The sequence below is a fragment of the Eptatretus burgeri genome, chromosome 9, assembly GCF_056783735.1.
Source record: "Eptatretus burgeri isolate ZD-2024b chromosome 9, Ebu_testis_v1, whole genome shotgun sequence".
Taxonomy (NCBI): Eukaryota; Metazoa; Chordata; class Myxini; order Myxiniformes; family Myxinidae; genus Eptatretus; species Eptatretus burgeri.
Genome location: NC_140969.1, coordinates 31,581,800 through 31,609,007, shown reverse-complemented (window position 1 = coordinate 31,609,007; position 27,208 = coordinate 31,581,800). Strand labels below are relative to the sequence as shown.

The 27,208-nt window shown below is 47.9% G+C and overlaps 1 protein-coding gene across 5 annotated transcripts in view; it reads left to right on the top strand.

Annotated features, from left to right (window-relative positions):
• Positions 1-27,208, top strand: part of LOC147019842 (uncharacterized) — a 65,505-nt gene that overhangs the window by 22,843 nt on the left and 15,454 nt on the right. For 3 of the 5 annotated variants that reach the window (XM_085894607.1, XM_085894610.1, XM_085894606.1), the window contains exons 2-8: positions 5,438-5,522; positions 5,852-6,023; positions 11,464-11,643; positions 22,722-22,829; positions 23,029-23,144; positions 23,799-23,932; positions 24,028-24,096. In XM_085894607.1, coding sequence (XP_085750733.1) covers positions 5,510-5,522; positions 5,852-6,023; positions 11,464-11,643; positions 22,722-22,829; positions 23,029-23,144; positions 23,799-23,932; positions 24,028-24,096 — 792 coding nt within the window. In that variant the 5' untranslated portion in view covers positions 5,438-5,509. The remainder of the gene's footprint in view (positions 1-5,437; positions 5,523-5,851; positions 6,024-11,463; positions 11,644-22,721; positions 22,830-23,028; positions 23,145-23,798; positions 23,933-24,027; positions 24,097-27,208) is intronic. The other 2 variants (XM_085894608.1, XM_085894609.1) reach the window with 2 other exon arrangements.

Here is a 27,208-nt window from a genome sequence, read left to right as displayed (position 1 = left end):
CGCACCTCGCCGCAGGTCGACTTCGGACACGGGCCACTTAAGCGACCCGTTCCGTACTATCAGAATAACCGAGCGGTGTTATCGTCGACCTCGACGGTTCGATTAATTATCGGGCGTACTCAGCCCACTACCAACCCTTTACGTGAAGCAAGATGAGGGTTCAATGGGAGAAATGACGAAGCGAAGCGGGAAACAGTTCAACACAAAGCACATTTATTCGCGACGAACGGAAAGCACACATATTCAATTCCACCAAAAGCACACAAAAAAGACACAATGCAATTTACACAAAAAGCAAATATAAAAGCGAAACACAATGCAGAGCTAATACCGACTACCGAGCACACGGCAACACTTATACAATTCTACTTCACAGACGGCGCCGACAACACATACCCAAAACCAAGGAAAGAATACCCCCAAGAATGAGGCGGGCCTGAGGCCGAGACCGGGTCGCGCCTACCCGTCTGGTGATGAGACGCGGAGCGGCGATGGCGCCCCAACCCCGCGGGCCTCGCGGGCAGTGTCTGGTAGGGGGTGGGAAAGGGGCCCCCTTGGTCGCACTATCTCAGCGCGGGGGGAAACAGGAGGGGGTTGCTGATGCTCGGGGTATAGAGGATCTTTATTATCCCTGGTGTGCGTCTCCACCTCGGCCAGGTCGCGCTGTCGGCCTCCCTCGGGTGCAGCTCCCTGCACGACGCGAGCACCCCCTCGTCTGGTGTCGCCGCCTTTCCACAGCTCGTCCCCTCCGTTCCGACTCCAACGCACACGACGAGCAGCTCCACCGCCCGCGAAGTCTTGACCCTCTGCTTCCGACTCTCCTACTCTCCGCCTCTGGACTCTCCGACTCTCCACTCTCCCACTCTCCACTCCACTCTCCCACTCTCCACCTCTGGACTCTCCGACTCTCCGCCTCTGGACTCTCCGACTCTTCACTCGACTCTCCTACTCTCCGCCTCTGGACTCTCCGACTCTCGACCTCTCTGCCTCTGGACTCTCCGACTCTCCACTCTCCACTCTCCACCCTCCGACTCTGGACTCTCTGGACTGACGAACACGGTCCTTTTATCCGCCCCGTAACTTCGCCCTCTCATCTTTGACCCCCTCCCTTCGACCTTTCACCTCGCTCCCCATTGGCCCGAGAAAAAGTGGGCGTGAAGGCTTTTTGATCCACAAATTTGCATATATCGATCGCCCTGGAGGCGGGGCCAAATCGTCCCTCGCTCACCGATTGGACGGCAAAAAGTGGGCGTGTGTCGTTTTTGATCCGTTTTTGAAGCACAAAATCCGTGATTTTGTACACGCTGTTCGACGCGCGCCCTGCACGAGTCCAACACTGGTACCCACAGCGGGGCAAGAACGGTGGCGATGCTACGGTTGCGAGGTGTGACGGGAAGGTCGTGGCAGTTGTGGTGAAGCGGCGTTGTGGTTGGTGGTTGATGTTGTGGTTGTGGTGGTAATCATGGCGGTTGGTCCAAATTAAAGATAGTAAAAGAAAAACGGCTATCCTGAAGAGTCGCAGCACGCATAAATGACATGTATTCCCACTAGACAACGGGTTTGGGCCTAACTACACATGCACTTACCGAGATACCTCACCTAAGGGACCTGAATGGTGGTTTGCGAATTTGGTAACCACAACAATATATATATATATATATATATATATATATATATATATATATAGTTACGGTGGTGGAAATTCACAGAACACCATTCAGGTTCCCCAGAGATCAGTTATTTCGATAAGTACGTGTTTCAGGTTAGATTCCCCCACCGATGTGTAAAGGGAATTATTCGTTTGCCGGGCTGTGAATCTTTGAGTTAGCCGTTATTCTTTTTCTATCTTTTATTTTAAACAAACAACATCTCCTCAACAACAACTCTACAGCCACACCACCACCACCACAACGCCAGCAACTCTACAGCCACGCCACCACCACAATGCCAACAACTCTACAGCCACGCCACCACCACCACAACGTCAACAACTCAACAACCACGCCATCCCCACCACAGTGCCATAAACATCGCGACACCATCACGCCCGCCTGAGCGACAGCGGCAAAATTCCGTCGATACGAACTCGCGGCGCGACAGGAAGAACCACATTCCAGCCTCCATGTGCAGTCAGCCGTTTCGCGGCTGATTTGCATAAGTGGATCAAAACGAGCTTTGCCGTGGAAAAAGCTGGCCAATCGGAACGGCCATGTGCAAATCAGCCGTGAAGACGGTTGATTTGCAAAAGTGGATCAAAACGACCTCTGCCTTGAAGGGAACTGGCCAATCAGAGGTGAAAGGGGCGGAGCCAGCCTGGGGTGAAGGTTCAAAGGTGAAAGGGGGAAGGCACCGATTTTGGGTGGCGAAGCCTACAGCGGCTTCTCCCCTCGGGGCTATAAAAAGGCGCGATGGGACGCCGACAGCAAGCAGTTGGTGGTGAAGCTCGCGAGCATAGGTGGTTGTTCGTTGTTGTTCACGGGTCGTTCACTGGTGGAGCTTGGAGTCGTCGGAGCTAGCGGCACCATCGGAGCGCGGGGGTCCGGCCAGACGGCCTTGATACGGTCAGGCGATGCTGAGGAGTGAACGGGGTCTAAAGGAGCATCAACTCTGAAAGAGCAAGAGACCCGTTCGCTCCTCCGAAGCATCACTGGCCAGGCTCGCCAGAATGGGGCCGCGACGAAGCCGGGCCACCGAGGCCGTTCAAGCAGCTGTTCAAGCTGCTCGTCAAGCCGCCCAAGTGACTGGCGCATTCGCGACGCACCAGACCAAACAGAGACACCAAGGGTCGCCGATCCGAAGACCATCGAGTCGCCACCAGGGGCGGCCAGGTAACCTGCCCGACCTCTTGGAGCCCCTCGGTCAACCAGGCCTCCGAGTTTGAAATAAAGGCTTGTAAGCCCTATTCTTTTCCTTGGTTTTGGATGAGTCTGTGGCACCTTGTCTTCCTAAGTAGAACTGAATAAGTGCATGAATGTGTACATGATGGAATAGGCATCGGCTGTAGGCTTTGCTCGTGTCTTGTCCCCTATCCCCATTCATTGACTGCATGCCTACTGGAAATAAATGCCCCATTGTTTGAATGTCAACCTGCTTGTTTGTGTCATTTTCCCTGCATTGACTGCCATGCCACGTATCGGGAATTAACTGGCTTTTAAAGCAGATAAAAGTAAATCTGGTCTGACGGGACTTGGCGATATCAAACCGCTTGGCTTCGCATACGGAACGAGCATGCTTAAGCGGCTCGTTGTCGTACAAGTCCCGTCGAGGTATAAACTCTCGGTATTTATTTCCACACGAATAGTTAGGTAAATCGACAATTCGGCGATCGACCCTGTAGTGCGTGGACAGAGTATTGACTGGTTTATGATGCGTTAGGGCAACCGTGGTGAGATTTTGGGGTTGGTCCGGAAAGTCACGACTGGATTGTCGCCTTTGGTGGGCGCGCGACCGCGTTTGGGCTGAAGCGGCCGTCCGCACGCCGAAGGCGGCGGAAATCCACAACAATATATATGTACTATATATACAGGGTGTCCCTCAAAAAAAGACATCATTTCGTAGTCTAATAACATAGCTAATTCTCGCTCAAATTATCTCAAATTTTAACAAAATGTGTAGAAACTAACTAAGTTGAATGTTTAATTCTTATCTCAATGAGAATCTACCAGGAAGATGGATTGGGCGTGCCAGTGATAATGACAATGTGCTGTTGAAATGGCCACCACGTTCACCTGACTTGACACCTTGTGATTTTTTTCTATGGGGCTATGTGAAAGGACTGGTCTATATCCCCCCTCTTCCTACAAGCCTAGAGGAACTTAAGCAGAGAATCACTGAGGCGCTGGAGAATGTTACGCAAGACATGCTACAGCGCGTTTGGCAGGAGCTGGATCCAAAGATCAGACTCAGTGAAGTCTGCTCCAAATAATTTTAAAGCAATATATGTATTTGTATATTGTAATCAGTAAAAAAATAGTGTGGTAGATAAAAACATTAGAAAGGAAATAACTTGCACCGAAAACTTGAACATTTTCACGCTGACGTTCACGCTGACACTGATACTCACGCCGGGGGTATCGCTATCGCTCTCTTTTCTTCGAACAGGCGAGCTAATAAAAAATTATGCTCTTTACTACATCAGTACCTGAGAACAGGAGCTCCATCACCGTAGGTGTGACTGTACCCCCTAATGCTATTCATTTACAAATGAAAAATGTCGAAGTGCATGGGACTCGATTGACTCTTGATCATGAAGGAGCAGACATGAATTAAGGTTACAAAGTCTGTCTGCTTTTTGTCTGTCTCTGTCTGTCTGTCCCATCTACAAATGTCAGTTTATGATTGAGGAACAACTTCATTACAATTTAATGTTATATTTTGAACATGAATTAGAAAACAAATTTGGAGTTAACAGTACTTTGGCTCTGAATTAGACACAATCACACATGTGCAGAGGAGTGAGATCATTTTTTTTTTAGTCTGTCTGTCTTTCTGGCAGTCAAATGAAATTGAAAATCATTCCAAACAGGAAAATTATTGTTTTTGAGGATGTCATAAAGGACACAAACAGGCATGAAGAACTAATTTAACGTGTTGAATAAGGTGGTGTAAAAGACTGCGTCAATGGCGGTAAACTTCTGGAGTTTTTTTTTTTCTCTCTCTGCAATCTTTAAAATCTAAATTTTATTTCAATGGAATTATATCTCTAAACACTGTAGAACACAAATCAACTTTTTGACACTTTCCAAACCCTTGAGTTCAGCAGTACTTGGATAAAATATTACAGCATTTTACATCATCACAACCAATCAAATTTGCCGCTTATAGATCCTCCCCATGTCCTTTTTTTTCTTCTTCTTTTTTTCCTCAAGACTGTGCCGGTTAATGAACTTTCTATTTATTTGTTATTCCTGTGTAATTGTGATGTGGCATTGTCCCTGATGATTATGGAGTTACCTACATGATAGTGGTGCAGATGTAGCTTATTTCCCTTTGAGCTGTCTTGTCTGGATTCCAATCTTGAGGCAACTATAAGCGAATGGATTGGGGCTTCGCAGTCACGGTGTTTCCATCAAGGAATGTGCAGTCTAGTCTGTCGGATGTATTTTGAGCTGTTAGACCCATCTGCTAGCATTGATTGCTGGTGAACTTATAGTACCATGTGGTGTCTTTGCAATGAAGTTTTGACGAGTTATTCGAGGCACATTTGCTGAATTCAAAACCTCTGCTCAAGCATACGGAACATACTATATCAGTGGCCCGTTCACCTCTTTCACCCCTGAGAGTAACAGAAAATACTCCTGTTTCGGATGGATTTCCATTACTCTGATTAAGCCACGGACAATGTTAGGTTTCAGGATGAATGTGTTGTGTTCTAGTTGAATCTGAATTATTTTATTCAATTTTATGATTCTTTACCAACCTTCAATTGCATTAACAGGGAGATCCTGTCCTTGATAGATGTTTCAGAGGTCATCGGGACACAGTCACAAGCCTGGATTTCAGTCATAATATGAAACAGCTTGGTGAGGGTATTGTTTCTTCTTCCTTAAATATATTTAGTTTTATTTCTTTTTTTAATGATTATTTATATATATTTTTTCCTTTCCTTTCCGATTCGTATATTTAATTATTCTTGTCCTATTCTTTCATCGAAATATTATTTCTTTGAAAATATTGGCAATTATAATTGAGGTGAAGACAATTTTCTCCCACTCATGTGCAGATAGTAGTAAGTGCATGCATTGTAACGATGTAGAGTTGTTTTTAACTTCCTCTGTCCAGGTTTGACTCTTGATCATTAATTTGAAGTTAACATACCTGTGAAATATCGCTCCTTTTCCCTTTTCTGCAGTGAGCGGCTCCATGGATGCAAGCGTAATGGTGTGGAACTTCAAGGAGAATCCACAACCTCACCGCTTTGTGGGTCACAAGGAGGCTGTAACGAGTGTGCAGTTTTCTCCTTCAGGGCAGTTTATCGTGTCGGCCTCACATGACAAAACTGTGCGCCTTTGGGTGCCCATTCTGTAAGAGCCATCGCTAAGAAATCAAAACTTGATGTAATCGACTGATGTTGTATATGTTTTTATTATTCACACTAGAAGCACCCACTTCCTATGGAAGAGTAATACCTTCTCCATCTGGTAGGGATCAGTGACACACTTGCGCTGTGCCTCGTCATCTACAGTACAAAATTGCAAGTGTATCTCCACAACTGACTTGTAATACCCTCTCACACCACCACCGGGTGGCGCTATACGCTACCCATTTACATGGACAATTTGCATCCCTCTCGAACCCCTGCAACTACAATTCTTTTTTTAATGCCGAAAACATTCCTGGGCACAACCCAAGTGAAACCATCAAATTTCAACTCGTTTCATCCAGCGGTTTAGGAGTACATCCCAGACACACGGACACACATGCACAGACATGCACACACACTGAATTATTTTTTTAAAGTATGATTTGCAATTTTTAATCTTCATTGGTTACAACACAAGCATGTCTGCTCTTTGCCACACTCCAGCCTGTATTATTTTTTTTTTCTGTACACATGGTCTCGGCTTGTGAAAGAGCTAGGATGAGTACACAGGACAAAAGGAACAGGAGAGAGAGACAGACAGACAGAGGGGAAACACCAACAGCAGAGCTCAAGGCCAAAATGGAGGGAGGTGGACAAACAATGGGTGTGGGAAAGAATGGGGTGGACAAAATAGATACAGAAGGGAACTCTCAGGAGGGAAAACTGAAAATTTGGTTGGTGGAGGGCTTGGGGTGGGTTTAACGAGAGTAGAAACGGTTGCAGTTTTGGATTCGTAACAATCTGAGATGGTGGTGAACAGCTGTCTTGAAGACCTGGAGGGAAGAATGAGAATGAAGAGAATGTGGAAGTTGGTTCCACAGGTGTGCAAAAAAAGAGGAACAAATGAGTAGAGGTGGGCAGTGATCCTAGTTTTAGGTAGTTTCACCAGAATGGGGTTGATGGTGGACCGTGTGAGCCCTGTAGAAACCTGAGGGGTAGGGGGGGCAAAGCACGGAAAAAGCAGAAGGTGTAATACCAGAAAGGAGGCGGTAGAAGACAAAGAGACCATTGATCTGTCTGCACTGGCATAGTGATAGACCCATCGACACAGCTTCATTACTGGAGATTCCATTAATCTTAAAGGCCCTGGTTTGCGCAGTCTTTGGTCTTTCATTTGAGTCTGTTTGTGGCCCTCCACCAAGAACTGGAAATTAATTATTCACCAGCATTCACCACAGCATTAAATTGCACTGACAATCCTAGAATCGTGTCCAATTGTGAACTGTAGCTATTACAGTCCCCATTACAATGAACAACAATGACTGTCCCCAGCCCCCTGAACATTCAAATGGATGAGCTCAAAACTACCAGCTGCACTGACTCGCAGACAAACCGAGCATATAATTCTGATCCTCCATATACTTATTATGTCTACAAAATTAGATAAACCTTTTCTTCCACCCATATTCTCCATGTATGACTCTTTCCTTCCTTCCCCTTTTACTTTTTTGCATCAAAGTTTGTCTTCTTGAGAGGAATAAGATAAAACAAACTCTTCCCAAGAAAGCCCACATCACCTTCCATGGTCTTGGAAGTCAGCCAACATCACATATTAACATTCGGTGGGCAACGGCTCCAGTCTGGGAGGTTGGTGGTTTGAACCTGATCCTGGCTGGGTCATACCAAAGATTTAAAAATGGAACCTGCTGCTTCCTTGCTTGATGCTTAGAATTTAAAAAGGATAGAACGTGCAAAAACGTGCAAAAATGTGCAAAAAAAAAAGGAAAAAAAAAAAAGATAGAACTGAGCCTGGTGTTGGCGCAGTGGTTCGGACAGCGGCTTGGGATGCAAAAGGTCCTGAGTTCAAGCCCCGTTGGGCCACTGAATTAATACACCAGGGGGTTGACTCAGCCTGTCATCCTTCCGAGGTCGGCGAAATGAGTACCAGTATACTGGGCCGGTGTATACCCCGGTTAAAATAGGTGTACCATATCCCTGTGTCGTAAGAGGCGACCAGGGTTGCGTCAGGAATGGCATCCGGCGTAAAACATGTGCCAAATCACTATGCAGATCATACGGATGATCCGCTGTGGCGACCCTTAACGGGAGCAGCCGAAAGAAGAATAAGAAGAGAACGTGAAAAAACAACCATAGGTTGGTAATAATAGCACAGGCTTTGATGGGCCTCATGGTCTCCGATTACTGGTGTTGGCTTAATGGTTTCGGGTGGTGGGCTTGGGATCCTAGGATCCTGAGTTCAAGTCCCAATTAATACCAGGTGGGGTTGACTCTGCCTGTCGTCCTTCTGTTGCCGGCAAAATGAGTGCCTGCTTGCTGGTGTATTGTGTTGGAGTGGCGAGCCGTCCGGAATTGTGCCCAATAGCCAAGGAGACTGCTTAGGCAGTACCAACACTCTGCACAGAGTACAGTCACAATGGATGGATGGTTGGATGGTCTCCTGCATTGAAGTTCTTTTAATGGAACTTATTATTATTATTATTATTATTATTATTATGATTATTATTATAAACCAACAGTCACCAGTTGAAAAATCAATGGGGCTCGATGCTTTGGATCAGATAAATCTCTGGACAGAATAACTTGAAAACTGGATGTTATCGCTAAATAATAAATCGAACTCCCGGAAGTTGTACAACTTTTATGGGAGAAAAAAACACTCCCTTGCTACTCCCTTAAGGAGCAGGTGTTTCTAAAACATTGTAGTATATCACCACAGCAGATATCAGTCGATCATTAACGATGACGGTGACACGAAAATCGAAATATCGTGATTCAGGGTGGGTTGCGTCGGGTTAAAGGCGGGGGGGGGGCGGCGGGGGGAGGGAGTTTATTTTGATGAACCACGCACTTTTTGCATACTATTTATTTTATAGAATTGCTGCAGTACACAAAAGGATGAAAAAACAAGCTGATTACCATGGATGACCCCAACGTTGAATGAAAGCTAATTACCAAATGATGTTGATACTTGGCCAGCTGATTACCAGACAATATAAAAAAATAACAAGAATGAATACCATGAATGATCACGAGGTCAAATAAAAGGCTATTACTAAATGATGTTGATCATACTTAAACAGCCGATTACCAAACATAACAAGTAAATATGAAGCTCAATACCATCAATGATCCCTGAGGTTTGTGTAGCAGGCAATAGCAGGCAATATGATGACATAGGCTCACCCTTGTTATTTTTTCCCCCTCAACAACTCTTTGTTTTTTTGTTTTGTTTTTGTTTTGTTTTTATAAACTTAAGAAATTTAAGAAAATTGAAATATAAATAAATATAAATAAATTGAAATATAAATTTAAGAAAATAAAAATATGCCAATATTCAACAAGTTGTTGATGTATCAGTAAAAATGGAACTAAAATAAAACGAAATTGTTAGTTTAGTTAACAAAAGGAAGTTTTTTTTTTTGCCCTACTTTTATTCGAAGCGAGGACAAGATGGCGACTATGCGTGACCCCAACCCCTTGTATGTCATGATGTCGATTTTTTTCAATAAAATAAATGGAGATACAAATTCCTGTCAGCTTGACTACACAATGTAAGGTGGCATTGCAGTTAAAGATGACAGAAACACAAATCTATCCATATCTTAACGAAGACATGTCCTTTGTGCGTGACTGTTTAAACGGTGAAGACGGACTGACCACGTGCCTGGGCGTGGCCTAACTCTATGATTGACAGGAGCTCTGAAGCGCTCGAGTTGTGATTGGTTACCGATCTCGTGGATGGTCTGACCACGCTTCTGCAGACCTCGTTACAATGTTGTCTGTCGGTCCTTAGAAGTTAATTACTACAATCAGAGCAGAAAACGATTTGAGAACCCCTCCTATTGACAGTCAAGTGTCAGGGTAATAAACAACATCCTCTTAACTACAGGTCCATTAGCTTACTTCCAATTATAAGCAAAGTCATGGGATTCAACATCGCAGTTGCCATTACTCAAAATGTTTCCCTGTTTTTTTTTTTTTAAGTTTGGTTTCGACTCAGTCACCTTAGCTTATGCATGCTGCTTTGGCTCTCCCAACAATGAATAGAGGCCCGGAATCTCAAACAAGATATCAGGGTCAAGAGCATCAAGATATCAAGAGCACCCTGATATCAAGAGCACGTAGCTCTTGGTGGTATCCTCTCATCTACCCACCCTGTTGAGGGTGGAGTTCCCCAGCGTAATGTCTTGGGCAAAGCTTTGTTCCACATCCACACAAATGACCTTCCCGACACCCTGGAAAACCTTCTTTTTCTTTTTTTGTGCAGATTGCCAATTGTCTCGTACAATAACCCCTTCCCACTGACAGACACAGAGCAACTGTATCAGCCTCTACTCTTCTGAAAATGATTATATGCTGGTCTACTAAATGGAACATGTTCTTCAATCCTGACAAATCTTAGTCTCACCATGTCACGCCAGAAGAATTGTTACGCAAACAAACTTGTCGATTTGTATGGTCAGCCACTTGAAGTGGTTCCATCTCTTGAATTTCTCGGCGTCACCATCACCCTCTTCAAGGGTCGACCATATGGCATAGCTGCCCTCTGACATTTGTGTTGTCCTTTTTTGTTGGTAATCTTTAACTTATCCGAACCTTTAATTTTCTTTATGGTATGACTTGTTCTCGCATCATTGGTGTGGTTTTGTTTCTTTGTTGTATTTTTATTTATGATTTATATTGCATTTCTACCTTACAATCCACTTGGAAATGTTATTTAATATCTGTGAGGGAATTGGTCATGATTGTTTATTATCTCCACCACCGAAGGTAGACGGAAGTTATGTTTTCACCCCTGTCTGTCTGAATGAATGTCTTTGAGCAGGATGTCTCAGAACATTGTAGATGGATTCAGACAAAACTTGGACAGGTTGGGTGTGTGACAAGGACGAATTGATTCGATTTTGGTGAAGATCTGGAGACAAGAATTTTTATGCGATTCTTCACCTTAGAGAAATCGGGCCAAAAACGATATGTAGCACGATATTTCAAAAAGTTGGGGATGGATTCTGACGAAACTTGGTGGACAAGTTGAGTGTGTGACAAGGTTGAATTGGTTCAATTTTGGTGAAGATCCAGATCCTTATCCAATAATTTTTTGATTTTTGAAGTGATGCTTCATGATTCAGAGAGTTGGAGACAAAAACGATTATATTGCATGATGTTTCAAAAAGTTGTGGAAGAGTTATAACTAAACGAGGTGGATGAGTTAGTTTGGTGACACAACTAAACTAGGTGTATGAATTAGTTTGGTGATTAAAACAAGCCGATTCAATTCTGGTTAAGATTCGAATCCAGATCTGGCCTATAAGTGGGATACAAAACATAAATTATTCAGCCTGGCAGAAGTAGGTGTGTTACTGAGTGCCGTTCTAATCTTTCCCTGCTGTGCCAGTTATTTTGTGTTTTTTCCTTTTTAGGAAGAGACAGTCAACGGTGTTCGAAGCTCACACAGAAGCTGTAAGAAGCGTTGCCTTTTCATCAGATGGACAAGAGCTCATCACAGCCTCGGATGACAAATCAGTCAAACTGTGGACTGTCCATCGACAAAAATACCTCTTTTCTTTGAACCAACATTCCAAGTGCATCCGATGTGCGAAGTGAGTCAACTGGTATTTGTATGTACAGCATATGTACAGTATATATGTAGATTAGTGGGGCATGCTTGCAGAAGTTGGGGTGCATTTTTCATGTAGATATAATAAATATGAGCTTTATATATTTGATAAAATGGATTATGAGTTTTATGTATTTGATGAAGTGGATTGTATTTGCTTTCTGCAAGCGGCTAAATAACTCGATGATGGGTGATGAGAATACGCTGTTTCTGTAAGTTTTCAGCTTTAGTCATTTCTAAGGTAAATTCCGCAAAAGTTACAAAATAAAACTATTCTTTACAGTCGAATGGGTTGCTAGGAAATGCCATTAGTCACAATTTGTGATTATAAGTCGAAGACGAACATTACGGAGTGGATCTGGAACTTATAAACCAAAGTGGAGAACACAGTAATTGTCATTATTGAAGCTGATCCCACGTTGCGCATCATTAACAGAGCCAATTCGAGTTATCAGCATGTTAAGTTCACATCTTCCCTTTTTGATATGTCAATTGAATTTAGATTTGTAATGGTTTACGTAATAAGCTGTGAAAGAGATAGCCATTCTGTCTGATCTGGGTTCAATTCCTGAACCACCGATAAATGCAGTACAATACAGTAAAAGTCATTTTGAGTGCTTTTAATAGTTGAGGAAGAAGGCATGACTTACAAGGAAGACAAAATGCTGCTGTGAAGCATAAATTCGGTTTCCAAAAATCCTAAATTTTCTCTTTCTGAGCCTCTTCCCTTGACTCTTCAAAGCAAGCTTAGTTTGCCCACCCAGCCAAGTGTCTCCAACCCCTTTTCTCCTCGGCATCCCTGTGCCTTTTACTTCGCCACCAGAGCTACCCCAAAACGCAGGGAATAATGAAGTTATTCTCTTGATGTTTTGGATAATTAACTCTGCCACCGAAGGTGGGCAGAGGTTATGTTTTCACCTGTGTCTATTTGTCTGTTTGTTTCTGAACATGATATCTCAAAAACTTGTGGACGATTCGGACAAAATTTGGTGGACGGTTTGGGGATGTGACGAGGACGAATCTATTGGATTTTGGAAAAGATAAAAGGAATTAAAAAAAAAATTTTCATTGCTGGATCCGGATCCAGCTACTATAATATTTTTAATGTGATTCTTCACCATTGAATGAAAAGGGCTAAAAATTGTATGTAACATGATATCTCAATTCGGACGAGACAAGATGGATGAGTTAGTTGAGTGACAAGAACAAGCTGATTCGATTTTGGCTCAGGTCTGGTTCCAAGTCCGGCCTATCAGTGGGATACAAAACGTAAACCGTTCAGGTTGGCGCAGGTATACACTCTACCGAGTGCCTTTCCAGTTGATTAAGGCAATCTCATCTGTATTTCAGGGATTTTCGAACGTATGGCCTTGTGTCTGATGAAGCAATCCTTGATGATTTCCAGGTTAATTTCCAGCTCCATGGATTGAGAATACATGGCAATATGTATTGATGAAAATATGTTCTCAATGTTTGTTATAACCAGGGCTTGAGACAGAGGTCCACCTGTAAATATAAACATGCAATTCTTAAAATATGCATTGTAACAACTGTGTAAACGATAAATGTGTTCGACTTCCTTCCACTCACTACATTGTCTGTAAACAACATAAACCCACAGACGCTTCTCTATTCTTACCACCATAAAACCGAGAAATGCCCTCTCCCTTCGGAAGCGATCGTGCCTGTGCAAGATCACGTGACTTGCTATTCTGTGTCAGTGATTATAAAGGTTTGTGTATGTATGTGTATATGTATGTATGTATATATTGTTACGGATTCGCGCCCGCCGGCGTGCTGACGGCCACGTAACTCGAATCGCGGCACGTCGCCCACCGGACGGACAATCCAGTCGTGACCCTCTCGGACTAACACCGGGAACCAGTCACGGGTGGACCTTTCGGTCTCACCGCGATCGAGCCAATCAGCCCCCGCGTGGGATAGGGTTGCTCGCCAAATTCGACCTACCTAAGTACCCACACGGAGGGTAGACCGGGCGATCGCACCTCGCCGCAGGTCGACTTCGGACACGGGCCACTTAAGCGACCCGTTCCGTACTATCGGGATAACCGAGCGGTGTTATCGTTGGCCTCGACGGTTCGATTAATTATCGGGCATATTCAGCCCACTACCAACCCTTTACGTGAAGTAAGATGGGGATTCAATAGAGGAAAAGACGAAGCGAAGCGGGAGAACAGTTCAATAATAAAGCACATTTATTCGCGATGAACGGAAAGCACACATATTCAATTCCACCAAAAGCACATAGAAAAGAGGAAGACAAAAAGCAAATGCGACAATGCAGATCTAATACCGATTACGCGAGCACACGGCAACACTTATACAATTTTACTTCACAGACGGCGCTGACAACACATACCCAAAACCAAGAAAAAGAACACCCTCAAGGATGAGGCGGGCCTGAGGCCGAGACCGGGTCGGGCCTACCCGTCTTGTGATGAGACGCGGAGCGGCGATGGTGCCTCAACTCCGCGGGCCTCGCGGGCAGTGTCTGGTAGGGGGTGGGAAAGGGGCCCCCTTGGTCGCACTATCTCAGCGCGGGGGGGAAACAGGAGGGGGTTGCTGATGCTCGGGGTAAGGAGGATTTTTACTCTGCCTCGAGTCTCGCGACGAGCGTCTCCACCTCGGCCAGGTCGCGCCGTCGGCCTCCCTGGTGTGCAGATCCCGGCACGACGCGAGCACCCCCTCGTCTGCCTTCGCCGCCTCTCCACAGCTCCGTCCTCTTCGCTCCGACTCCAACGCACACGACGACGACGACGACCAACAACCAATTCTTCCTCTTCCCAACTCCACCGACTGCGAAGTCTTAACTCACTCGACTGACGAACGCGGTCGCTTATATAAGCCCCGTGGCTTCGCCTTTGACCCCCTGCCTTCGACCTTTCACCTCGCTCCCCATTGGCCCGAGAAAAAGTGGGCGTGAATGCATTTTGATCCATGAATTTGCATATAGCGACCGCCCTCCAACGCCCTGGAGGCGGGGCCAAATCGCCCCTCGCTCACCCTTTGGACGGAACAAAAGTGGGCGTGTGTCGTTTTTGATCCGTTTTTGGAGCGGAAAATCCGTGGTTTTGTACACGCTGTTCGGCGCGCACCCTGCACGAGTCCAACACCGGTACCCACAAGCTGCGCAAGAACGGTGGCGATGTGACGGTTGCGAGGTGTGACGTGAAGCGGCGCCGCGGTGGGTGGTTGATGTTGTGGTTGGTGGTGGTAATCATGGCGGTTGGTCCAAAATAAAGATAGTAAAAGAAAAACGGCTATCCTGAAGAGTCGCAGCACGCATGAATGACATGTATTCCCACTAGACAACGGGTTTGGGCCTAACTACACATATACTTACCGAGATACCTCACCTAAGGGACCTGAATGGTGGTTTGCGAATTTGGTAACCACAACACTACCCCCTCCCCTTTTTACAGACTCGTCCCGAGTCGTCAAATTTTCGTGTGCCATCATGTGTAGTTTTCCCCTAGTACATTTTACCTACGGATCCCTGAGTGCGACATTCATGGTATTCGTGTCCCCAAAATAAATAACCTGAGGGCTGCGTAACTACCTAAACAAACTCACTCACACGGACGACTTAAATAAAATTGCCGGCGCTAGACAGACATGCCGGGGGCGCACTCATATTTACAGTACATCTTAACCTTAACTTACAAATTTTACACTAAACCATGGCCCAGGATCAATGAGCTCTGCAAAAAGAAAAGCAGTTAGCAGGGAGCCAGGTTGCTCGCATGCAGTCTCTGGCTCAAAACAATGCAGGTGACAGGGAACGTGGCTGGCTGCTCACACGCAGTCCAAGGCCTTCCTTTTTGAACTGAACGCAGTGAACCACAACGGTGCATGGGCTGCACAAACGCAGTCTCCGTGCCAGCTCAAGTGGCACACGCAATGAACACAACGAATGGATGGATGGATGGTTTGAATTGAACTCAGTGAACCACAACGGTGTATGGGCTGCACAAATGCAGTCTCCGTGCCAGCTCAAGTGGCACACGCAATGAACACAACGGATAGATGGATGGACACAAACACGGTGCACGGGCCGCCACTGCAGGCCCGTGTTGTAGCTGCCAACAGGGCAGTTCTCGCAGCTTGCAAACTGTTGCCTTGCGGATCCTGGCGCACATGGAAATGAACAGGGGGGGGGGCAAAGCAAAAATTGAACGGGGCTGGTGAACATGGGCAGTGGGCATGGCATGGCAAAGGTGATCAGGCAAACACAGCCCGCAGAAGAAGGCCGCTGCAGGCAAACACAGCCCGCAGAAGAAGGCCGCTGCAGGCAAACACAGCCCGCAGATGAACTGGCCGGCACAGGCCTTGAAGTACCACAGCTGCAGATGATCCGGCCGGCACAGGCCTTGCAGTAACACAGCCAGCAGATGAAGCTGGCCAGCCTTTGCCGTTCAGTGGAGGTTGGTGGAGGGAGTGCGGTGGTGCTGGCCACTTGGAAGGCGGGCTCGGACCTACCTACCTGTCTCCCTCCCAACCTATCGCCTTTGCCTGTCACTGTACATACCCACTCCCTTAATTTGTCAAACCCCAATTTAGCCCCAACTTACCTTTTCTTTTTTTTTTCTTTTTTTTTTTTTACTTCCCACTATAAATCGTCCCCAAACCCCCTTTATCGTCTTTGTTCGGCTAACCTATCCTGTCACCTAGCCTACTCCCAACCCCTACGTTCCCTTCCCAGAGGGGAACAAGGGAGAGCTAACGTCCTGTGTCGAGGCCCAACGAAGCCTCAGAATGGCCTCCCCAGAGTTCGGCGATCTTAACACCAAGTGGGTCCAGCGGCCCACAACGACAGCGAGGGGATGGATGGTGCGGAGGGGTACATCTCCTAATCTACCCTAACCATTTAACTGTTAAACTACCCCGGGGCTTTCAACAAGCGCCTCTCGCTTAAACTATTGGTTCTATAAACCCAGATTCCCGTCGCCTGTGTTGGTGTCCTCACAATTTCGGGCCTCGCCCCCCAATTTTCTCTCCGTGCCCTCACACGGTCTCATGGCTGGGACACGTGGCTCCCTTTGGCAGGCACGACCCTCTGCCGAATCTCCCGCTATGGCACCCCGGGCACTACACTGCCTCCGAGCCTACCAGCTCCCTAACACCGGGGAGTGCCCCCCATGGCACCTCCCCTGAAACGCACACGTGGCAGGCTGGCTTCCCGGGCCCCTTTCCGAGGGTCACCCTTGCCCACAACACTGCCCACGCGGCTAATGGCGCCCCGGGCCCCCGCACCAAGCAGGCGCACCCGTGCCCACTACTCTATCCCGGCCCCCCATGGGCCCATGGCCTACCGCGGCCGACTAGCCTGGTGCCCGGGGTACCCACTCAGCGATACTCACCTTTCGCAGCCACGCTCCCAAGCCCGTCAACAGGGCTCCTGCACCCCTCCAAATGGGTCTCGAGCCTACTTTCCCACCAACAGCAAAACGACCTCCATTTTTCAATTTGACTAACCCAGCTAACTCACTCTACACTGACCCCGGGGTCCCTTGGGCGGGAGTCACTCCTCCCCCCAATCACTCATCGCACCATGCATTCCCCATTCGCTCCATACACACAGACCCGCTGGCCTCACTCACTCACCAAGCACATGCTTCCAATTCACTCACCAACAACTCTTCAACACACACACCACTGAACTCTGCCATCCTTCTAACTACATCCCCTAACTAACTCGTGCTCCCACGTTGTCCCTTAAACTAAAGCACGTTCCTTTTAACCTACGTAGCTAAACTACGTCCCCTCTACACATCCACAAGTCTGTCACTGTCTCCAAATAATCCCATTAATCAATTCCCCAACCTAAATCTCGCTACAATCCCTCTACCTAATCCATTCCACGGACTCCATGAGGACTTACCCCTGCCCCATGAAGTCGGTCTAACTAAGCTAACCCTTCCCCCCTAACTAGTTTCCATCCTGTGCCCCAGTGTAAGGGGGTCTTCCACCCCTTGCCCAGGAATCCTGTGCACCCGAAAGTGAGGCTTGTTTTTTTTTTTTTTTCCATGCGCAGCACCTGCGTGGCAACTCAGAGCTCGCGCACTTTGCACCTGCCCGTGACGTCATGCAGCTGCACGTGTTCCTCGTCCCTCCTTGGACGGTGCCATCCGGCAGGGATACCCCTCCTGCCGGATTCCAACCCCACGTGCAGCCATGGCGTCACCGTGCGCATAAAAAAAAACACAAGCCCCACGTCTCGAGGGGTTCCCCACGCGAACACATGTGCTTTTCCCGTTGAAGCTTAACACACACGATCGCGTGGAGAACCCGTCCGGTCCAAATCCGTTTACCTGCCTAAACTTTGTCCGTCCGCGGGATCGGCAAATCCACCGCGTGCGTTTCCGGACCGGGACTTCACTCTCGCAAGCGAGCACGTGGTGGTCTCGTGTGTTGCACAGCACGAACCTCGTGCTCACTGCTGGGTGAACCCGGCACGGTCCACGAAACAACTACAACCGCTACTCGGCTTTCTTTCTTCTGTCGCCGTCGTCGTCGCCATTCAACCCACGCACACCTGCGTGTTACGACGCTCACACTCCATTCCATTACATTCACACCGGGAGACGCGGCTGCGTGCTCCCGCATGCCAACCGACATCTCCCTTACATACCGCTCTCTCACACACACGGTCTCCCTTGCATACGGCCGTTCACTCACGCGTGCCTCACTACTCACACAAACCATACTACTCACACACGCGGGGGAACTCAACCGCTGTGCCTCATCCACACACCGTGCCTCACTCATACACGCGGGGGCACTCAACCGCGGTGCCTCATCCACACACGCGGGGGCACTCAACCGCGGTGTTTCATCCACACTGGCCGTTCCATCCACACACACGGCCTCACTCACACACGGTGCCTCACCCACACACGGCGTGCTGGGAAGCACGTACTCTGGCACCATCGCCACCACACCACTCACACACGGGGTCGCTTCCACACACGGGGACGCACTCACGCCTTGCACCACACACACAGGGACAACTTCACTGGGGATTCGTGTCCCCACAAGGGTCTCCGGGGCCTCTATACCCCCCAAGCTCTCCGTGCACCCGTTCGCAGCACTCCTCCCCCCAACCTCGCAAAGCACGACCGAACTCACCTGGTCGTGACTCGCCTCAAGGGGGCATACTCCCTCCCCTCGTTCCTGGAGGAGGCCATCCAGCTGCTCGCACCGGGCCTCCACCCAGTCAGCCAGCTCCCCCTCATGGTCCTCCACTACCTCCGTGTGTGTGTGTGCGTCACTTACCCCGTCTTCATCGTGTTGTCTTCCCTCTATTTTTTCTGTCTCCCGTGTCTCTGCCAACTCTTCACCCTTTACCTCCCTTGTCTCAACTATTATTTCCGTTGTCGTCACCTCGTGTCTCGTCTCACACGTTTTGGTCTCCCCATTTAATTTTTCCCTTTTGGTCACCGTCGATTCTTCTGTCACGACCCTCGCCCAACACGCCCCCCCCCCGAATTATTTTTTTACCCGCCTCCACCGCGGGCCTGTCAGCCGTTGCACCCCCTTCCAGCTCATTTGCTCCCACACGTGGAGTCGCCATTCCCAGCTCCCTGGTCACGGCCTTCATGCCCGCCTGCAGGCATCGGCCCATGTTCTGCGTCTCACCCCGTAGCTCTTTCATTTCTTTTTTCATTTGCTGTGTATTCGCATCCATCGTCGTTTTCACTTCGTCCATTTGCTTGTTCATTCCGTTTATTTGCTTTGTATTCGCATCCATCTTTTCGTTCATGTTCGCATTTATCTTCGCTGTCATTTCCGCCAGCATGGCGCATAGCTGGGCCATGTCGGGTGCGCTTGGGTGAGCCGTTTCGGCAAGGGTCGGCGGGTTTTGGTGGAGAGGGGGGGGGAGGTGTCATACACCGCGGCCGCTGCCGCACCTATTTCGGGCTCTGGGTTCAGTTGGACGAGTTCATGTTCCTGCACGGGCATTCCATCCTGGGCCATGGATCCTACACATTCTACATCCATTTCTAATACCCCCGGCTCCCGCTCGCCTTGAGACGCCATCTTGCTTCTCGTGAAGGGTTAATTTCGCTCGCTCGTAATTTGGAGGGAATCGGGGGTCGCTTCTCTCACCCCTGGACCGATTCCCGTGAATTTAGCTGGAGACAGGAGAGCCCGTTTTCCTGTTCTCCGATACCAGTGCCGCGAGGAGGGCGATGGATTTGTATCGCACGACCTGACACCAGTGTTACGGATTCGTGCCCGCCGGCGTGCTGACGGCCACGTAACTCGAATCGCGGCACGTCGCCCACCGGACGGACAATCCAGTCGTGACCCTCTCGGACTAACGCCGGGAACCAGTCACGGGTGGACCTTTCGGTCTCACCGCGATCGAGCCAATCAGCCCCCGCGTGGGATAGGGTTGCTCGCCAAATTCGACCTACCTAAGTACCCACACGGAGGGTAGACCGGGCGATCGCACCTCGCCGCAGGTCGACTTCGGACACGGGCCACTTAAGCGACCCGTTCCGTACTATCGGGATAACCGAGCGGTGTTATCGTCGGCCTCGACGGTTCGATTAATTATCGGGCGTATTCAGCCCACTACCAACCCTTTACGTGAAGTAAGATGGGGATTCAATACAGGAAAAGACGAAGCGAAGCGGGAGAACAGTTCAATAATAAAGCACATTGATTCGCGATGAACGGAAAGCACACATATTCAATTCCACCAAAAGCACATAGAAAAGAGGAAGACAAAAAGCAAATGCGACAATGCAGATCTAATACCGATTACGCGAGCACACGGCAACACTTATACAATTTTACTTCACAGACGGCGCTGACAACACATACCCAAAACCAAGAAAAAGAACACCCTCAAGGATGAGGCGGGCCTGAGGCCGAGACCGGGTCGGGCCTACCCGTCTGGTGATGAGACGCGGAGCGGCGATGGTGCCTCAACTCCGCGGGCCTCGCGGGCAGTGTCTGGTAGGGGGTGGGAAAGGGGCCCCCTTGGTCGCACTATCTCAGCGCGGGGGGAAACAGGAGGGGGTTGCTGATGCTCGGGGTAAGGAGGATTTTTACTCTGCCTCGAGTCCCGCGACGAGCGTCTCCACCTCGGCCAGGTCGCGCCGTTGGCCTCCCTGGTGTGCAGCTCCCGGCACGACGCGAGCACCCCCTCGTCTGCCTTCGCCGCCTCTCCACAGCTCCGTCCTCTTCGCTCCGACTCCAACGCACACGACGACGACGACGACGACCAACAACCAATTCTTCCTCTTCCCAACTCCACCGACTGCGAAGTCTTAACTCACTCGACTGACGAACGCGGTCGCTTATATAAGCCCCGTGGCTTCGCCTTTGACCCCCTGCCTTCGACCTTTCACCTCGCTCCCCATTGGCCCGAGAAAAAGTGGGCGTGAATGCATTTTGATCCATGAATTTGCATATAGCGACCGCCCTCCAACGCCCTGGAGGCGGGGCCAAATCGCCCCTCGCTCACCGATTGGACGGAACAAAAGTGGGCGTGTGTCGTTTTTGATCCGTTTTTGGAGCGGAAAATCCGTGGTTTTGTACACGCTGTTCGGCGCGCGCCCTGCACGAGTCCAACACCGGTACCCACAAGCTGCGCAAGAACGGTGGCGATGCGACGGTTGCGAGGTGTGACGTGATTTCCCTCAGAACTGGTAAACAGAAATGACGGTTGGAACTCAACTCCCGCCCCGAAATGATGGTTGGAACTCAACTCCCGCCCTGAAAGGACGGTTGGGGTGTGTCCCCCAGAGAAAAGTCGCCCCCCCCCTCTGCGTGCCGGGAAGGGCGGGGCAAGACGGGCGGGGGATAAAAAACCGCACGTTCGCTCGAGAAGAGAGAAAAACGGGGACGTCAGGTTCAAGTCGAGTTGGCAGTTTGAAAAGCTGCAGGCCGACAGAGAACGGAGGCTGAGGGAGAACGGAGGCTGACAGAGAACGGAGGCCGACAGAGAACGGAGGCTGACTGAGACCGGGAACGTGTGGAGTCCCACGAGTGCGGGCAGAGCCACCGAGGGTCGCCGAACCAGGGCCCAGCGAGTCACCACGAAGGTGGCAGGTAACCAGCACGGTCTCTCGGAGTTCCTGCGGTCTCCACAGCTCCGAGAACTATAAAGGCCCACGACGTCCAGTTCTGCCCCTCCCTTTCCTGGGGTTTTTGCTTTGTATGAAAGTTGTGGCGCCGTGTCCTATAAGTAGAACTGTTAAGTGACTGTGTGTAAATAGTAATGGAACGGAAGTAGTTCATTTGTCGTGCTTGTATTACCTGCATTGCTTTATTAATTGCCCGATTGCATACGTGCATGCCTGCATACGTGTTTTGGAAATAAATGTCCTTGTTTGAATGTTCACCTGTTCGTTGCGTCCTTTCCCTCAATTGAACTGCCATAATTGCGTTCGGAATATAGTTGTTTTTTAAATAGCCGATTAGAGAATCGGGTCCGACGGGGCTTGGCGACCATACTCGCTCGGCAATCGCGAACGGAACGAGCGGCTTGCAACGGCTCGCTTCCGTACGGGTCCCGTCGAGGTGTAATTCCCCGGCATTTCTGTCTACGCGCATACTTAGGTAAATCGATAGTTCGGCGATCGGACCCTGTTGTGCATGGACAGAATAGTTGGCTGATCTACGGTGTGGTTAAATTCACACCCGTGGCTAGATTTCGGCATTGATCCGGAAGCCGCGACTAGGTTGCTACGTCGGTGGGCGAGAGCGGCCGCCATTAGCTAAACGCGGCCGCCCGCACGCCGACGGGCGGATAACCACAACAATATATATATATATATATATATATATATATATATATATATATATATATATATATATATATATATATATATATATATATATATATATATATATATATATATATACGCACAATATTTGGGACGTTTTTTTGGGTTCAAACAAAACTGATGTTAAACATGCAAGGTTTTCTACAAACAGAGTTGATGGAAGTTCTGTAGATGTTTTGCAGCATTGCTCTCTAAAAGCTCCACTTCCCAGCATAACCCTTGTGTACATTGCCGGCAGGTTCTCCCCTGATGGACGTTTGATCGTGTCTGTGAGTGATGACAGGACGGTCCGTCTGTGGGACCGCTCCAGTCAGGCTTGCATACACGTGTTCGAAGAGCATGAAGAGTGAGCCTTCTTCCTTGCCAATATTTTAATGTGATGGTAATAGCAGCTCATGATTAGTTGTTTGAGTGTTTTTTAGGAAGCATGAAGTTATTTTAAGTATTGTAATTGAGTGATTATCTGTGGCACTTAATATGCCATTGGCCTCTGACTCAGAAGAATGTACACAGAGTGTGTTCGCTTGTGAAACTGTTTTGCACAGAATTCTGACTTATGTTGACTTCCATCCAAATGGGACCTCCATCGCCACCGGTGACACACGCAATACCATCAACATCTGGGACGTTCGCATGAACAAACTACTGCAGTGTTACCATGGTGAGTGTGATCTGCTGTTCCTTTTGAGTACTTTTTTTTTGGATGTATGTCCACCATTGAGGGGGCCAATATATCAGTTATAACTGGGAATGGTAGCTCAGAGGCACTTGACATAAAGGCAGGTTTATATCTGCGATCAGCTCTGAGTCCTTTTTAAAAAAACTTGTGGTGGTGATGGACGTGCTTATTGAGGGAGAAATTTGGTTACCTTGGGACTTATCTTGCAGATGATTTGGTGCCGATTTCAGATTATATGGAGAGAGTTGAAGTTGTGAGAGGTTTGTGGCAGGAATGTTTGGAAAGTGAGGGACTGAAGGTGCATGTGGGGAAAAACAGAGATGATAGTGAGCAAGAGTTGAGGAGGATATTAGGGATAGGGAGGCTGAGAGTTAAAGCATTTGGGAAAATGTAAGTCATGAGTTCTTTTTTGGGGGATGGAGATAGTGATTGCAATGATATTGAAAGAAATAGGGGTATATGGAGGCAGAGAGAGATAGGTGGAGGGAGAGACATAGAAATAGAGAGATGTGTTGCAGAGTTTCTGCTCTGGTCTCTGATAGAAAGATTCTGGTTATGTTAACACCCAGAAAGGTGGTGATGTGCTTTTTGGTGCATTGATTAGCACCACCACATGTTTGTGCCACCACCCTTCAGTGCACAATTCTGGTATTAACGGCCTGTCATTCCACCCATCTGGAAATTACCTGATAACGGCTGCCAATGACTGGACTATGAAGGTGTTGGACCTGGTGGATGGACGGCTGTTATATATACTACATGGCGGCGGGGTAAACCACATGGCGGTTTCACTGTTTTGGGTTTCTTTTTGTATAAGACGATAGACTTGTGGTTTCATGTGTATCCAACCTTTCTTCTCCTACAGGGCCCGGTCAATGCTGTGGCTTTTTCACACTGTGGTACTTATTTTGCATCAGGAGGTTCTGATCTGCAGGTATGTCTACGTTTTTTGTTTTTTGTTTCCACTTTGTTTCATCCATCATGCGACTCCAAATGGTACTGTTCAAAGTATTGCCTCCTATTTATTAAAATCTCTGTAAAGACAGAGCCGGCTGACAGGATGGCATATAGGTATGCGCACTCTCCTCTAAGCTGTCTCGCCTGTGTTCAAATGTTGGCCCAGCTATAAACACTCATCCTGGTGATTCACAGGCATGGTGATTCAATGTGTGTGCCATCCCTTAAACCGGCCATCCTGTCTGCCGGTATTAGTTGGTGGACATTAAAGATCCCCACAATGTCATTCGCGAAGAGTAGGCGATCTATTGCCGACACTTTGGCCAAGTTCCAAATTCCTGACCTAACCACTGCTGGGAAGACAATAGCAAACCACCCAGTATAACCGTTGCTTTTGGGAGCTGCTTCAGCAGCACCAATGCTCTGTGACTGAGTATGATACATTAGAAGAAGAAAAAGACGTAGCCATACGCCTCGTAAATGTTGAAACATATGATCACTTCCCCATTGTTATTTTTTTTCATGAAACTTCAGCATCGTGTATTTGTTGATAAGGAACCTGTCTATGTTGTTTTAATATGGCTGAAAACGATGCGCAAAGGGCATGTTTCACAGACTTTTTGTCAATGCGACCCAAAGTTAGTTGGGTCATTCACTGGAAGAAGTGTGGGGATAAACTTTCAAAGCCAGGAACATACGATCCTTCTGAAAACACTTGGATATACCCAGAGTCTTAAGGAACCAAAAGTTGCAGTTTTTTTCATTCAAGGAAAAATATTCCAAAGGTATCGGAATACTTGTCAAAACATTGAGAATCACATGAATGATGGAATCCATAACAAATTCCTTTGCTGGAGCTGCATCAAAAATTATCCTTCCATATCTTTTTGTTATTAATATTTTCAGTCATGACATTTACAACCTCCTTTGATAAATTATATTTACAATAAGATTCCCAAGCTGTCTGCCACGAGGAAAGACAGTGATATGCACTGGGATGCCACATTGCCAAAATCACTTTGAATCATGTTTTTCCTTTTTTTATTCTCCTTATTTTTTTTTCTCCTTCTTTCATACACAGCACTTGGCTGGAATTTGCCATTATTTGCTCAGAGCAAGGCTGTGTTGCTGCTGCTGCAGTGTCCCCTGTAGGGTGCCAGAGATAGCTAGCATACTCTTTATGAAGGACATCATGGGATCTCTAATGTCCACTAACTAATGTTGGCAGAAAGGTCCTCCAGCTGAATGTACTGCCGCTGGGAAGTGCAAATTGATTCCTTATCTTGCACGCGAAACACCAGGGTGACAATTCATAGCTGGGTCAAGATTTTCACCCACATTAGAGAGCTCAGAGGCAAGTGTATATCTCCAGTCTATCCTGCTCTCTGTCACTCTCAATCTCCCCCATCAAATACGGTATTCTCTCTCCTCTGTATCTGTAAATAAACATGTCTCCTCCCACCAGTGCATTTCCATAAATACTCCCCCATGCCCACCCTCTCGCCCATGCTCCACTCAGTCAATGTTCCGACCAGCCCACCTATCGTTTGGCCCAGACCATCTATCTGGAAGTTTTATGCAAATCCGTGTTGAATTGTCCGAGCATGCCCCAGACCCAACAGTTTGCAGCGGTTGAGTGGAAAAAAAAAATCTGGAATAAATTGATAAGAAACCGACAAAATAATATGCCACCTGCATCATGTCCACACTGCACCAACCTCCGTATCATCACCCGTTCACACAATCTACCAACCATGCACAGGCCATTGTCTTCTGTGATGTAGGTTTGAGCTACTTTAGTAAAGGCATTGCGGCTTTTCAATGTTTGAGAGGGGTGGGGGGGGGGGGGGAGAGGGTGTATCTTCTCTTAGCTTGTTGTGCAAGGGGTGGTCAGGGTTCTGAGATGCATTGAAGGCTGTGTGTCTGGTGATGGCGACTCATCCAATGTCAATGGGATGGATGCCCGCAAGGACTGGGAGGTGATGGGTGAGAGTATGGCGAAGGCATCCACTGATGACCCTTAAGGCAGTGGTTCCCAACCTTTTTCTGATCGAGTACCACTTGGAGGTCCCATACCGTCGCCGCGTACCACCTGGTTCCAGAAAAACTCAATTCGATAAGATATCAATTTATTCACAAGTAGAACACACAAAAACTGTCAACAAAGAACAAAATTTAATGCGAGGGCTGCATCTGTTTCTTCTCCACCAGCTGGTCGATGCGGGGCATAACTTTGCTCAGAGCACATTGGAAATCATGTCCGGGCGCAGCAAGACGGTTCCAGCTCTTTGACTTGATGGTCATCATGGCTGAGAACCCCTGCTCGCACTCCCACGTAGAGGGGAAAATCAGTAGCTGGGGAACAGCGTGACGGGCTAGTGTCGGGTACGAGGAGGCCATGGTCACCCAGAAGTTCATAGGAGAGCATTCCTTGTGCTTCGTCTTTGCTGTCTCGTCAGCCTGGATATCTATGAGCTCCTCTTGTTCCCCGGTCCCGACAGGCAGATCGCCTGGTTCAACGGAAAACGGATTGGTGATGTAGGCGCAACATGTAATGTCTGGAAAGTAATGCATCAATTCAGTCTTTAGCAGTGAGAGGTGACGGACGATTTCTTGGGAAAATTCATCATTGGGCTCGCTCTCAAGGGTAGTCAGGAGTTTGAACATTCCGTAACGTTTGCTCTCCACGTTCTTGATCCAGTGGTCCAACTTCTGGACAAACGCTCCCAGCTTCGAGATGAAGTCTGAGACAGTGCAGTTGGGCCCTTGGAATGACAGGTTTAAGTGGTTGAAGACCCCAAAAATGTCCGACAGATAGGTCAACCTTGAGATAAACTCCTCGTCCTCCAGATCTTTTTGAAAACAGTGTTCTTTCTCCGTGAAGAATACGAGGAGTTCATCCCTCAGTTAAAAGAGACGCCTCGTCGTATTCCCCCAGGAGAGCAAGCAAACCTCTGTGTGGTAGAGGAGACAGGTGTGGTCCGAGCCGAGATCTTCACAGACCAGTTTGAACAGCTGAGTATTCAGGGCAGATGTTTTGACGAAATTAACTATTTTGATTAATCTGTTCAAGCATGATAACAAATTCG